This window comes from Propithecus coquereli, unplaced genomic scaffold (genome assembly GCF_000956105.1).
Source record: "Propithecus coquereli isolate 6110/MARCELLA unplaced genomic scaffold, Pcoq_1.0 Scaffold403, whole genome shotgun sequence".
Lineage (NCBI taxonomy): Eukaryota > Metazoa > Chordata > Mammalia > Primates > Indriidae > Propithecus > Propithecus coquereli.
This window is the reverse complement of record NW_012149764.1, coordinates 2,831,597-2,847,245: the sequence shown is the minus strand read 5'-3', so window position 1 is coordinate 2,847,245 and position 15,649 is coordinate 2,831,597. Positions and strand designations below refer to the sequence as shown.

The following is a 15,649-nucleotide window of genomic DNA, read 5'->3' as shown; positions in this document are numbered from 1 at the left end:
ACATACTCTTGTACTTTCTTATGTTGGATAATAAATAAAATTCCTTGGAAATTGCTTTAAGTCATAGCTTGCCTACTGCTCCCATGGACACAGAGCAAGCCAGCTGAAACTCAAAGGAGAAAATTAGTTTTTTCTGAGTAGAAATTACTTTTAAATGGAAGGACTATATAGTTCAAAATGTTCAAGGGCATTACTTGTAGAAGGACTTGTGTGTGTCATTATGTAAGTATTGAGCCTACAAATGCCAGTAAATCAAAGCATAAGCCAAAGAGTAACATATGAGTCTGACTCATGAACCCTAATAAAGTTTTGTGAAATAGATCCCATGTGTGGATCCAGATCCCAAATGACTTCAAGATTGTTAAAAGCTGTTCAACTGCAATTTGATTCCTTCCTTGGAAGTATTCCTGATACTTGGGGAAAATTCTTGAGAAGTGTGTATACATAAAGAAATACTCAAATTGTCAGCTCCCGTTTTGGATATTCATGCAGAGATCACTATTCTTATAATACAGTGCTACTTTTTTCCTTTAAATGGATTTCCTTCTTAATTGATTATAAGGTATTACACATCAAAGTAATTTTATCTGCACTGTGGTGAATATATCCACCATATTTTCTCTTTAAGTGTATGTAAGACGTCTATTGAAGGGAATTTTACAGTGATGTCACCAAGAATTCTCTTATGGGCTATTTTAGGACAGAAAGAGGTCCATATAAAGATATAATAGCTTTTTCTTATTTAAGTATATGTTTAAAATTTTTTAATTGTTATTATTAATATTTTTAAACAAAAGGATAGAATTACAGAAACCATATTCATCACTCAGATTCAATAATTACCAAGATTTTGCTACATTTGCTTTGTCTGTTCCTTTTATTCATTTGCTGAAGTACTTACAAGCAAAATCTGGCTGAGCATGGTGGCTCACATCTGTAATCCCCATGCTTTGGGAGGCTGAGGCAGGAGGATCACTTGAGCCTAGGGATTCTAGGCTGTAGTGAGCTATGATCGTGCCACTGCACTCCAGACTGGATGAGAGAGAGTGAGAACTTGTCTCTAAAAAAAAACAACAAGTAAAAGAAAATAAAAGCAAAATCTTAGACATTAGGTCATTTTACCACTACATACCTTAATGTGCATCTCTAAATAATGTTAGTATTTGCCTTACGTAAACACAAGGGCATTATCATACCTATCAAAATTAATTGTTTGGTATTATCTAATGCCCAAACCATAATCAAATTTCCCTGATGGTCTCAAATATTATATTTAAGTTGGTTTGTTTGAATTAGGGTCCCAACAAAGTCCACATATTACATTTGGTTGTTAGGTCTCTTAAGTATCTTTAAATCTAGATCAGCACCCCTCACCCCTTCTTCTTCTACATCTTCCTTTTTTTAAAATGCCATTGACTTGTTGTGGACTAACTTGGTCAGTTGCCCTATAGATTGTCCCACATTCTAGATATGTCTGCCTGCTTCTTTGTGGTGACATTAGTATATTTTACTATCCCCCATATTTCCTTTAAGTGAAGTTAGCTCTAGAACAATGCTGCCCATTAGAACTCTCTGTGATGATGGAAATAATTCTACCTGTACTACCTAATACAGTAGCCACTAGACACATGTGGCTATTTGAGCAATTTAAATGTGACTAATGCAAGTGAGGAACTGAATTTTAAATTTATTTAGTTTTAGGATGAGTGAGGTGGCTCATGCCTATAATCCCAGTGATTTGGGAGGCCAAGGTGGAAGGATCGCTTGAGACCAGGAGTTCAAGACCAGCCTGAGCAACATATCGAGACTCCCATCTCTACAAAATTTTTAAAAAATTAGCCAGGTGTGGTGGCACACACCTGTAGTCCTAGCTACTTGGGAGGCTGAGGTAGGAGGAATGCTTGAGCCCAGGGGTTCAAGACTGTAGTGAGCTATGATAGTGCCTCTGCACTCCAGCCTGGGTGACAGAGCAAGACCCTCTCTCAAAAATAAATAAATAAAATTATATAAGCTTATTTTATTTTAGTTCATTCAAATAGCTATAGGTGGCTGCTGCATTGGACGGTCAGTTCTAGTGACTTGATTAGATTCAACTTCAACTTTCTTGGCAAAAATGCTTCATAGGTTCTTCCCATAAATCACATAGAGAGACATGTGATGTTACCCATAGTAATGTATACTCATGCGAGTATTGATCAGTGAGTTCATATGGTGACAACCTGATCTCTCTAATGTGAAGTTCCCCCAAAGAATGTGACTTTAACATTAACCTTTTTTTTTTAAATATAAACTTCATCTTTATGCAGTTTTTTAGAACCAAAGAAAGAGCCCAGTGTAGTTTATTGAGCTCTTTTATACATTCAAAGCAAAAGTCAGAAAGGTATATCAGGGTGTGAGAAAACTGAACTATTAAAGAACATTTTAGAGAAAGACTTTGGAGAAGGCTAAATATAAAGGACAATTATTTCTTGGGTCTTGAGGCTGGGTCTGTACTTAAAAAAAAAAATCAGTGATCTGTAAATGCATTACTACTGAAATAATTCAGATTGTTTCACGTGCTTGGGTGTTTTTTGTTTTCCTTTTCAAGCATTTCTTTCAAATGCTAATGAATAACTCATTTTGGAAACTCAATCTGCTGGTGTTATTCACACTTGCTAATGAATAATTCACTGGATCAAAAGATTGTAGGGCCTAACAAATGAGTCTACTGAGTCCAGACACAAACAAATGTCCTAGAATGGGATTTTGAAGGTCTTCTTATTACTTATTATGGAATACAGCTGCCCTTACAGAGTCAACTGGCTCTAATAAGAGAGCATGAATGTGATGGAGAGAAAAGGTCCTCTTTTCTTACCTGCCACCTTGTCAGATAATCCAGGTAGCCCTTCTTTCTGCTGTAGGCAGAGAACTGATGGCAGTATAAGGGCTCAGCATGCACTGAACAGTGCTCTAAAACCTGATTTGGCCTGATTTTTTCCCGTTCAAACTCTGATGAAAACTACAGGCTTTCTTCCCATAAAAAATGCACATATGCACAAGCAGGAAAGGTTGCCTGTCATTTCAGGGGGTTTAGGACCCCCGAGATAGCCAGAGATCACAGGATAAGAAACATTGCTGTGGAAGTAAAAGAGGCAGAAACACTTATATGGATATTTTTATGACATGCAGTGTATAGTATATAGCCCCAAAAGCTGAAGAAGCCAGTTCCTGCTCCTTCGTATGTTCTCAGATTTATCCTTTCTATTGTTTTGTTTTCTCCTTGTTTTAGTTTGTTTTCCTTTTTGAACTAGATAATGCAAGTACTTGGCAAAAATATTTTTTAAAGGTACCTAAGGACATTCAATGAAAAATAATGTTCCTCTCTCCCTCCCTACCCCAGTTCCCTCCCCAGAGGCATCCATTATTAGCAGTTTCTACTGTATCCTTTCAGGAATATTCTAAGTATACATACGTAAATATAATATTCTCCTTCTCTTCCAGAGGACAACATACTTACACATTTTTTGCACCATGCTTCTTTTTCCTTTAGTTCTCTATTTTAGAAATTATTTACTATTAGGATTTATAGCTCTGCCTCATTCTTTTCCCATGCTTCATAATATTCCATTGTGTGGCTAAACCATAACTGATTTAATCTGACCCTATTTATTGAACTTTTCTTTTTAAGAGATGAGGTCCCACTCTGTCACCCAACCTAGAATGCAGTGGTGCCATCATAGCTCGCTGTAACCTCAAACTCTTGGGTTTAAGCAGTCCTCCTGCCTCAGCCTCCTGAGTAGCTAGAACTACAGGCGCATGCCACCATACCTGGATAATTTTTTTATTTTTTGAAGAGATGTGGTCTCCCATCCAAGTACTACCCAGGCATGCTTAGCTTCTGAGATCAGACGAGATTGGGCACATTCAGGGTGGTATGGCTGTAGACAATTTTTTTATTTTTTTGAAGTGACGGTGGGTCTCACTATGTTGCCCAGGCTGGTCTTGAACTGCTGGCCTCAAGCGATCCTCTCACTTTGGCCTCTCAAAGTGCTGGGATTACAGGTGTGAGCCACCAGGCCTACCTGCATCTAATGAACATTTAGTGGGCTGCTAGTATCTGTTTTTTTTTTTTTTAACTACAAATAATGGTGCATAATGTGTTTATGTGAAAGTATACCCATGGGATAAAGCAGTGGAATTGCTGAACCAAATTAAAAATTCTGATAGACATTATCAAACTGCTTTCCAGAGAAGTTATATATGGGCGGCAAAATAATGGCCCCCGAAGATGTCCACATCCTAATGCCTGGAACCTGTAAATATGTTACCTTACATAGTAAAGGGGAAACAAGGGTTGCAGATGGAATTGGTGTTGTTCATCAGCTGACCTTAAAATAGGGAAATTATCCCGGATCACCTGGGTGGTCCCAGTGTAATCACAAAGGTCCTTACGAGTGGAAGAGAGAACTGGAGAGATGGCAGTATGAAAAACTCTTGGCTCTATGTTGCTGGTTTTGAAGAGGGAAGAAGGGATTTTGAGCCAAGGAGTGCAGGCAGCCTCTGGAAAAGCAAGGAAATGGAAAAGGCAAGGAATGCAGCCCCGTGTTGGGTTTCTGAGCCACAAAACTGTCAGATAATAAATTTTTCTTGTTTTAAGCCCTAAATTTGTGGTAATTTGTTACATTAGCCATAGAAAACTAATACATTACATGTATTTACACGCCCACCAATAATGTGTGTTGCTTCATACCCCCCATTATAATGTGCCTCTTTTTTCTTAGTTTCTTCTCCTCATATGAATACTCCTTCTGTTATTTATAAAGAAATGTTTATGATATTGTATTTTTTTTTTTTTAGACAGGGTCTCATTACATAAGCCAGGCTGGTAACTCTTGGGCTCAAAAGATCTTCTCATCTCAGCCTCCCAGGTAGCTGGGACTACAGGGGTACCACCATGCCCAGCTCTAATTTTGTGTCTTATAATAATTAATTTTTTTAGTTAAAAGTAAAATCTCAGCCATAATTATCTGACTGTCATAGTCTTGTTTTTTGCTAATTTACTCTTTGGAAAATTCCCTTTTGGGGCATGTTTCATTTTCTTTTATGGGGCCAGGAGGTGAACAGACTGTGCTGGATGTGTCATTTCTGCAATGCTGACCAAGCTGCACTGCAGAAACACTCTGGAAATAGAGGTCATTCTTGGAATCTGTTTGCTGCCACCAATGGTACCTACCCAGGTAATAAAGCCATTCTCTTTTTAAAAAATATTTTTTGTATATATTCATGGAGTACAAGTGCATTTTGCCACATTGATATATTTCATTATGGTGAAATCAGAGCCTTCCTGACATCCATCACTGTAGCAGCACACATTGTACCCACGAAGCAACCTCCCATCATCCCCTCCCTCTCCTGCAAGCCATTATCTTGAAGTGGAGACAGTGTAATCCTTAAACATCTTTGCTTGGCCTCCTGCAGAGGTGGCAGCCTCGGTGATTAATTACTCTGCAAGACGGGTGAGAGGCATTGTGTATGTAGCAACTTCCACATCTCCAAGGCAGCTGGGAGCCTCAGGTGACCATGGTGGAGGAAATTGACAGAGTGTGACTATTCCCTATGAACTCATTTAATTTAACATCCCCCATGACAGACTAGCAGAAGTAGTTGTGCCTTGTTCTTTCTCATTCTGCACAGTTAGTTTGTACTGATGGGGTAGGACCTCTGCTTGGTGGGACCTCCCTTACCCATGTACATTAACCCCTACGGACTGGCTTGACCACCTTTGCATTTAACATTTATTCAAAGATATTTACTAAGTATCTGCTATACTAGGTATTTAGGATACAAACACTTAGCCATGCAGAGTTTACAGATAGTAATCACCAATCACAGGATCAAATGTAAAGCTGCTATTGTGGCAGCTGCTACAAAGAGGAGATACATATATTTATAATAGTGAGATTTTACCTTGTTGGGGGAGCAGACGAGAGGCCTGGGCGGGATATGTAAATCTACATATGTGTGTTAATCAATACCTACACCGGATGACACTCTAGGTAAAGAGTATATAGAGTGAGGAAAGGAAAAAACTAGAAACATTGCTTAGCAGATGGAGGGGGATAAATAGTGACAGAGAAAGAATGGCCAGAAAGTTGGAGGGAAACCTGAAGAAGGTTGTGCCCTAGAAGCCAAGCAAGGAGAGTCCAGTTTTATTAAGAGTTAAGACTAAGAGGAGCACTGGATGGAACATTGTGTCTCTAGGGATCACCACGATGTCTGTGTTGCAGGCCCAGTGATGTGGTAAGGTGCCCCTGCATTCAAATGTGGCTGCTCCCCTTATTATTTGCATGGCCTTTGGCAAAAGGCTGACTGGCTTCAGATTCTGCATCTGTAAAATAGGGATAATATCTCCCTCAAAGAGTTATTGTGGGGATGAAATGAATTAGTACATGCTATGTGCCTAGCACCTTGCAGATGCTCATAAAGATTAATTTCTTCCATTACATCTTTGGCTACTTATTAACCTGCTTTGGTTGTTATTTTCCTTGACATCTTAGCATTGGTGCTGTGACTTACTTTTGAGGATCATCACAGGTCCTGTCCCACATCATTTTGGGTGCCAGTGAGTTGTGAGGTGACAAGTCAGTGATCTGGACACTATAGGGAGTCAGGTACCCATTTGTCTATCTCTTGGTGTGTAGAGAGACAGAGCAATAGGAAGTGGATAAGGATACAACATACCCTTCTACAACATACTGAGCTTTCTTTCTTCCAGGGAAAGGAACTCCAACTACCAAAATCAATACCTAATCTTGTCTCCAGCCATCTTTCTGCACTGTTTCCAATTGCATAAATCTCCAATACAAAATATTAGTAATAAATGACTGAAGACAATTTAAGATTTCTTTTTCTTTTTTTGGAAGACAGCATTGGCTCTCCCAGATTTCTTCGATTACTAGAGGCAGCCTGCTTCTCCCTGCTCCTTTCTTTCGTTTTTGTCTATCAAATACGGTGAATGGAAAAAATACGATTCCCTCTACTGGCTGGGAACTCTTGCTCTGCTCACCACCCTGATGATGGTTTTTGCAGTGTTAACCTGGGCTTTGGCAAACACGGTACCTCCTCATTGGGAGATAAGGTAGTTTCAGCGCTTTCCTTAGATTAACTAAACCCCAGAAAAGGCTGGGCAATGCCATGAAGAGAGAGAAGGACTTTTATTTCTATTGTTGCTAACACGGGATACCTAACTTTTAAACCTGTTTAAGAATTATCCTCGTACTAATATTTCTAATTAACACGTTTAATTTCTTGTTACTGACGGTTGGCTATGTTTTCCAAAACCAAACATGAGGATATATTTAATAAGCAAGAAAGTACCTTTAGGGACAGGCAACCATATTAAATTAGAATTGTTACAGAAATTCCAGGGCTTGGGAGTCGTGTAGCTACTGAAGATGCGGAGTACCTAAATTATAACAGTTCTGATCTTATTCCACTTTTAGAATGTAAACTGTAAACATTTTAACACAGTGATTGGGGATAAAGAGATCTGATGGAAAGAAAACTAGGACTCTTAGCATCTCCGGATCCGGCTGCCACGCCCAGTAGCGGGCCAGTGACTCGAGCTAGGGCACCGCGGGGCGGCGGGCACCCGGCCGCGCGCTGCAGGCGGAGCACAGAGGGCGCGCCTGCGCCGGGGCCGCGCTCGCGTTCCAGGGTGGAAGGTGGCGCGTTTGAGCGTCCATGGCAACGCGACGACGCTTCCGTCTTCTGGAAGCCTACACTGCAGCTCTTGTTGTGAGAGACCTGTCCCGGTGGGAGGGACCAGGGCTGGGCGGGGGAGACGTATGGGGGAACAAGGGGGTGGGGGGCTGGGGAAGCTTCTGGGAACATTTGCCCTAGGGATTGAATTAAACTAAGAAAAATTGGTCCAAAGCCGGGCACAAAAGGATCTTTTCATTCCAGTCCTTTCGCCCACGCAGGGAACGATGCCTTTGGAGGTAGTGGTGGAGCTGCAGATCCGGGCGGTAAGAGATCTACGAACCCGCTCCTTAACCCAAAGTCAGTCTCTTGGGTGATTTTGCCCACCCCTCCCCGACTTACCACACACTCATCATTATCTTTTGGGACAAATCGTCCTTTTGTCCCTAAGATTTTCTACATTGGTCTTCCCAGACTTCCTAACCTTCCTAACGCTCAACCAGCTCTACCTTTTTTTTTTTTCCTAAACTAACTTGTTTCTTAACTTTATCCTGAATTATTCCGTCCTTTTAAAACAATCCTGCAAATAGGACTTTCTTTTCCAGGATAAAGATTTGTGAAAGGATTTTTAAAACTTCTCCTTTAAATAACATGGGAATAATTGAATTTTAAAAAGCCCCATCACTTCCTGATAATACGACACCTCTGTGAACCAATCAGATATTTTCTAAGCTATTTCCCCTAGTGATGGCTCTGGCTTGCTACTTCCAAAGGGGAAGTCAATCAACAAATATTTTGTAATTATCCACCAAATGCTTCCTAAGTAAGGTACTGTGACAGAGTGCTTCCATTATTCCTATCTGGGGGTCAGTCATTCCTTTTATTTTAGCTTCCACTTTCCAATCCTTCCATCTGTAGTGACAGACTATCCTGCAGCTTTGGCTCCAAGCTACTAGGGGCTTCTCTACTGGACATGATTACAAGCACAATGCTAACAGGATACAGCCATGGAATCTGGTTAGCCTCCATACAACTGGCACATGCTGTGGTTTCATCATACATGTAGCTGTGAAACAAAGCTGATCAAAACTTCCTGGATTTCTCCCACTTTGCTGACAGCAAATAGGGCCAGACCGTATCAGTTGTGCTACATCAATTTCAGGCTCTCAAAATTGTGCGGGAAGATGAAAGAACCCTTGAGAAGCTAAGTGATAAATCAGTCTCCCTCCTCAAGGCAAAAATGAAACAAGTTTTCATCTCACTTTATTTAACATTACTGGTTAATTTTATTTTGATTTTTAAAAGGCATTCCTCAGTGTACAATTAACAAAGAAATCAGTTTTCTACTCTACAGTACTTCGGACACTCCAAAAACATCAGGTGAATTGATCTTTAAAAGCCAGCCAACTCAAGCCCCAGCAAGGAAAACAGGAAATTCCAAAAGTATAACTACGAACCAGAAGGTAAGCCTCATTTCAAGCCGCCAATATTTGGACTTATGGACGCTGCAAGAGGAAATATCATTGCTTCCAGTTGCTTCCAAGTATCTGGCCTGAATGCTGCAATTAAAATAAAGGATCTCTCTAAGGTTAAACCTCAGATCCAAACCACTTAGAGTTTTACAGTTTGGCTGATTTAGTAAGTGAAGAGGTAGTAAGTGTTCAGGGTGTTGTGGGAATACAAATGATTTTATTTTGAGGAGTAGCTGTTCCTTTTTCAGTGTGCCCTTCACTCTCAGGTCATGCTTCCATCCAATCAGAATCTACTTACCACAGCCCATTCTCTAGTTTCCTAGCTGCATCTCTCTATGTCAGATCAAAGTATATAATCTTTTCTAATTATAAATGCCAAAATAATGAGTCATTAAGGTTATCTGAAAATACCACTTCCATAGGTAATTTAAAGGTTTTCTTTTCAGGTAGAGCAGCACTTAAAGTACATACCCTCTTCAGTCTTTCTGGGTCAAAGAGCAGTGAGCAGAGTCCACCCTGGGATTGGTGGTCTTTGGTCTTAAAGATTTCAGAGGCACCATGAACCATGAACAGCTTGAAATGTAAAAGTCAACGTAAACAGAAATTTAGGAGTTATGCCTTGTGCCTGATACAGTGGCAGGCTCCCCTGATGTATTTCAAGTTAAATACTATTATGTAAAGTGTGCTATATACAGGAAAATGGAATTTCATATGAAAAACTATAGTAAACAAGGTCATTCTTATGGCATATATGAGAAATCTTATGCTGTTGCATTGAAAAGAATCATGTTATTTTCCCATTTATTACCCTGATAGAGGAACATTATTCTTTATTCAGTAGGGATGACTGGCAGCAGGGCCCCATCTCCTGCCATACTGGTCATTGGCATAATATGTGGTCAGCCTATTCCCAAACTTTCAGTTCCTCTTAACTTTCCCCAGCAACTTAGCTTCTCTGCCCTCTGTCATGCCATGTTATTGGTTCTCAACAGAATTAAGCATGAGGCCATAGTCCCATTCTTCCTTTTTTATGGGCACCTTAGATATGCCCAACCTTTTAAATGTTTCTTATTTAAGTAAGTTCTTGGCTTATTCTCTGAATGCTAAAAGACAGTATTAGGGAGTAGTGGGAAATACATATCTATTTAAAGTTCTTTTGAGGGGTAGAGGGAGAGAGAAAGACAGTACTATCATCTCGTTGTCACTACCCAATCCACAAAAATGGAAGAGATAATAAAGTAAAAAAGCTTACCAAGAAAATCAGGATTAAGAAGAAATCTTCTCAACTGTGGCAACAGATCTTCAGGAAATAAGCTAGAAAAACCTGTCTTAGACTTTAAAAATACTGTTTAAAATCTACCTCAGGAAAAGGACTAGGATTGGTACATGGTTTCTTTGCATGTATATTTACAGAATGAAGATATGTTTCTTAAAGTTAAATTTACAAGTGATATGTTGACTTAGGGGATTACAACAAAACACAAATCTTACTGATGTCAACTTTTGAAAAACAGCAGCAGTATAACCACCCCAGCTTGGTTTCTTTGCAGTTGTCCTGGAGATATAAACAGTTGCTGAATAAATATATAAATAGAGGGATTTTTTTTTGTTGTTTGCTTTCCTATTATGGCTGTGTTCAGTAATGGCCAGCACGTGCTCCAGCCTAGCAACACACCAAGACGGTGGGACACCTGAAATCCCAAAGGAAGCCTGAAATGTCTAAGAGGGGCAAGCAGGATGGCGGCTGATTTAGGTTGGCATCGTTGAAATGGTCAGACCTCCTGGTGCCATAATCAATGAGATAGTGTCATTGTTGATTCCACAATACAAAGAGGACAGGAGCATTGTGGGGTGAGAGCCAGCAATAGTCCACGATGCTGTACTGCATGTAGCCCAGAAAAAAGCCAAAAGCCACGTCGGTGACATTGTGCCGCCCCAGCATGACCCTGGAGAGGCCCAAGACGAAGGCCCACAGCACCACCAGCACCCTCAGCGGAATGGCCAGCACCAGGTGGTTCAGGATGAACCTCGACACCAGGACGGCCCTTGTGGCATGGCCCGAAGGGAAGGAGTACTTGTCCACTGAGAGAGTGACAAACATGTCCATCTGGTTGTGGGCCGGGCGGCGCCTGCGGACCAGCCCTTTAATCAGGGCCACCAACAGAAGGTCCAACAGCAGGGCAAAGAGCAGGTTCATCAGCACCTCGCGCCCGGCCCAGCTGTCGCTCCTAGACAGGCAGTAGAGGGTGCCCAGCAGCCAGGGGATGCCGTGTCCCGAGATCTCCAGCAGCTTCATAAGGGGCCGCACGCTGCCCCAGGACGAGCTCTCCCCGGCGCACACCCCCAGCTTCTTGGACAGCCACAGGTCAATGGCCAGCAGGGAGCGCAGGGCGATGCCCAGGAAGGACGGGTTCAGGTCCATGCGGTCCTCCTCGGGCAGCGGGGGCGGGGGCGCCTGCGAGGGGCCGGCGGCGGCCAGGGGGAAGGAGCCGCGGCGGTGCACCGGGCTTTCGGACGCGCGGAGCCGGGCACAGGTGAGGTCCGCGCACGTAGCGCGGCTGCTGAGAAGAGACTGGAACTCGAACCTGCCGCCGCCGCCATGGGCTGGGCTCCCGGGACTGCTGCTGCTGCTCGAAGCGGAGGCGCCCAGCGGCCGTCCCTCGACGCTCCTTCGGGGGCTCGGCATCGCGGCGGGCGGTCCCGACCCCGGGACCTGACCGGGCTCTAGAGAGGCTCCCGGGCCCTGCAACCTCTTCCGCTTCCGCACTGCCATCCTGGAGGGGCGGGGAGAGGAGCCGGCGAGGGCGCGATTGTGACACCTGGCGGAGACGTGGGAAGGAATCGGAATTTCCACTGTGAGGGAGGAGAGCAGAGAAGAGCAGAGGGGAGGATGTTTTGCTGGGAGGTATAGGTGAGGAAGTGTGGTGATGGGGGGTGGGGGGAGGAATTTCAGTGTCCCCGGGAGTTTAGGAGAAATAGAGCCCCGTTTAACAAAACAAAGCAAACCCTACTTTCTCTTTTGTTTTCTTTCTTTTTAAGATCTCTTGCCCAGGGGTGTTCCTACCTGGCAAGCAAGATGTGTACCTCGGGGTCTACCTCCTGAATCAGTATCTGGAGACAAACTGCTTTCCTTCTGTGTTCCCTATTATGATTCAGCAGAGCATGAGATTTGAAAAGGTGATTTGGACTTTGTCTTTGGGTTTTGCTGCCTGAAGATAATCTGATAGTTCTTAGAAAGAAAATAGTTCCTACTAAATTATTTTGCGAATTTCCTTTTAATTTAAAAGGCACTTCAACACAGTACAAAACCACAGTCGGCCTTGAAGAAAAACCATTGTTGGAAGACTTGATTTTGCATTGCAGACCTGAGCCAAGTTCTGTCAATCTAGAGCTAAATACCCTGGTCGATGTTTCCTATTTTTGGAACTCCCATGGCATTTTATAACTGGAGCAGAGAGAGCGTTTCTGAATGCTCTTAGAGGTGTTAGAGGCAATTGCATTACTTTTATGAAAGGGATTACTAATAAACTGCAGACCTTAGGAAAAAAACTTTTTTAGATCCAGAAAAATAATGAAAACTATAACCAAAGTAGATAAATCCTGTAACAGAACAAGAAGGTTCTCAGATTTACTGAGTTTCCTTAGGTCATACCTGGTTTATTTAGCTACAGTGATAAAGGCTAAATTCCATTCCAGTGAATACTATAGTGATATAAATAGCCAAAACATAACCAACCCTCTTCCCACTAAAGTATTTAACAGAATATTAATTTCATTACTATGCAATCACTGAGAGTCCCTTACAGTTTTTGTTTTGGAATTTGGAGTTGAAATCAGTTTTAACTTAATAAGTCTAATAATTTGCCCCAAACAATGTCACAGAAGTGGATCTTTTGGAGAGAGAGAAGGCTCCAGGGTAGAGCATATCACTTTGAAAGATCTGGAAAATGGTGCCCAGAAAATGACCTGTTTTGATCTGAGGTTGGGAGAAGAAATGAAGATCGATTTTCTGAAGGGTTAGGGTTATATGTAATTTTTTTTTTCTTTTTTTTTTTGAGACAGAGTCTCACTCTGTTGCCCTGGCTAGAGTGAGTGCCGTGGCATCAGCCTGGCTCACAGCAACCTCAAACTCCTGGGCTCAAGTGATCCTACTGCCTCAGCCTCCCCAGTAGCTGGGACTACAGGCATGCGCCACCATTCCCGGCTAATTTTTTTCTATTTTTAATAGAGACGGGGTCTTGCTCTTGCTCAGGCTGGTCTTGAACTCCTGAGCTCAAGCAATGCTTCCACCTCGGTCTCCTGGAGTGCTAGGATTACAGGCGTGAGCCACCATGCCCGGCCTATATGTAATATTTTTATAAACCACAGACTATTAATTTATGTAAAGAATGTACCAAACTGGTTGGATAAAAGAGGAGAGAAACAAATGGCTGTTATTTTGGAACATACAGTCAGAATCTAAAGGAATCTACTTCTCCCATTTAGATGTTGGAAGTGGGGAAAAGTAGGTGGTAAAAATGCAGTCTTTTTTCCCCAAGAATTTTTTTTACTAGTTTTATCAATTTTGAATTTGCTCTGTGGTAGCCTTTTAAAATATTTTAATAAGAAGCCCAAGGATGCAAAATCGCAGAAGCACAAAATGGTAAATTTGTAAATGACTATGAAGGGTTATCTAGTCCATCCGCAGTTTGTAAAGGAGGGGATCTGAGTCACATTTTAGATGCCACTACTGCTCTGTTGAAAAGCTGTGCATTTGAGATTGCTAGTCACACATATCATGGAGCCATCTTTTCATTTTATGAAATGCAATTAAGTAATTGCTCTCTTGTATGAGTCGTTTGGGTTTATATTCCAGCTTTCTTCCAGTTGATTCTGTTTCCTTATATATGTTCCATTCTCTAGCTGCAAATACTTTCAGGAAGTAGCGAAAACATTTTCTCTTTCTTGGATCTTCTGTGTAATTCACAATTGGATGTTCTAAAGCATGTGGATAAATAAATTACTCATAAAAATGTATGTTTGGGCAGTTCATGTTGATCATTTACATCCCAAGAGAAAATCCTTGATATGGGTATATTAGTTTCCTAGAGCTGTCATACAAAAGTACCATAAATGATGTGGACTAAAAACAGAAACTTATTGTCTCATAGTTCTGGAGGCTATAGAAGTCTGAAACCAGAGTGTTGACAGGGTCATGCGTTCACTCTGTGTGTGTGTGTTGTTAAAAATTTTTTGGGAAGGGGAGGCCATTAGGCTGGGGTGGCTCCAGTGCTTTAAGCTCCTGTGTAAGCAAAATGACAGCGTAAACAGTAAAATGAAACTAGAGACTTTACCAATCAGATACCACCAACTAACCTCTAAATAGAGACTTTATCAATCAGAAACTGCCAACTGACCTATACTTAGGGTCTTTCCATTCTAACCAATCAAATATATTTTCTTTGTCTTATTCCCACCTCAGCCTATAAAAGCTTGTTACCCATGGTACAGTAATGGAGCTCTCTGAACCTGTTTTGGTTCTGAGTGCTGCCTGGTTCATGAATCATTCTTTGCTCAAATAAACTCTATTAAATTTATTTTTCCTAAAGTTTTTCTCCCAACAGTTTCTGTGCTCAAATTTCCCACTTTTATAAGGACACCAGTCATATTGGATTAGGGGCTCACCCTACTCCAGTATGACCTCATTCTAACTTAAGTAATTACATCTGTAATGGCCTTATTTGCAAATTAAGGTTACATTTTGAGACACTGGGTTTAGGATTTCAACCTATTATTTTTTGGGGGGTGGGAGAATACAATTAAACCCATAACAATGGGTGAAGTGAAAGGATACAATTATTAAAATAATTTGGGCAAAAAAAAGTTACCCACATTTACTTGATAAATCCAAGTTAGTAAGACAAAAATGGATTACAAGGGACAGCCCCAGTTTTTTTCTTTAAAGCAGACCTGGCTTTGGACCCAAGAGCATATTTTAACCATGCTTAAGTTTAAACACCATTTAAATCAGAACTTTAAAGCCTGAAATCAAACTCTGCTGAAAACTTTTTGTTTCTCACAGGGTGCTGTAGTTTAGGGGGAGGGGCATGGTATGCCTTTTATTTAAGTCCTATCCCAGGCCCTTTTATTTTCAAGACAAACTATGCAGATTTGGCAATGGCTAGACAGATAACACAGCGTTTTTCTTGTGTTTATGATACATTTAAAACTTATGCGTCTCTCTCTCTCTCTCTCTCAGATTCTTTGTGGGAGTGTAGCTGCTAGTACTTAGCTTTTCTTTTGTGTTACACATAAGTAGAATTTCTATTTATTTTTTTTTTTAGCACAACCAATTGCTTGGGAAGAGAAGTCATTCATTCAGTTAACATTTAGTGAGTGTTGTCATATAAGTACTGTGTGCTAACTCACTGTGCTGTTGGAGCTCTAACATTTAGAGAGTGTTGTGTACAGAATGCTTTTCTAGGTATTCAGACAAGATTCTTTGAGTTTAATGCATG

The 15,649-nt window shown here is 41.3% G+C and overlaps 2 protein-coding genes across 2 annotated transcripts in view; one reads left to right on the top strand and one right to left on the bottom strand.

The window, feature by feature from the left end:
* Positions 1–7,967: 7,967 nt before the first annotated feature.
* The window catches only part of SPATA6L (spermatogenesis associated 6-like), a 45,751-nt gene continuing 38,069 nt past the window's right edge, over positions 7,968–15,649 (top strand). The window contains exons 1-2 of the mRNA XM_012652880.1: positions 7,968–8,006; positions 12,192–12,329. Coding sequence (XP_012508334.1) covers positions 7,968–8,006; positions 12,192–12,329 — 177 coding nt within the window. The remainder of the gene's footprint in view (positions 8,007–12,191; positions 12,330–15,649) is intronic.
* Positions 8,952–11,920, bottom strand: PPAPDC2 (phosphatidic acid phosphatase type 2 domain containing 2). The gene has a single exon (XM_012652881.1). The coding sequence runs from the start codon at positions 11,836–11,838 to the stop codon at positions 10,960–10,962; it is 879 nt and encodes a 292-aa protein (XP_012508335.1). The 5' UTR covers positions 11,839–11,920; the 3' UTR covers positions 8,952–10,959.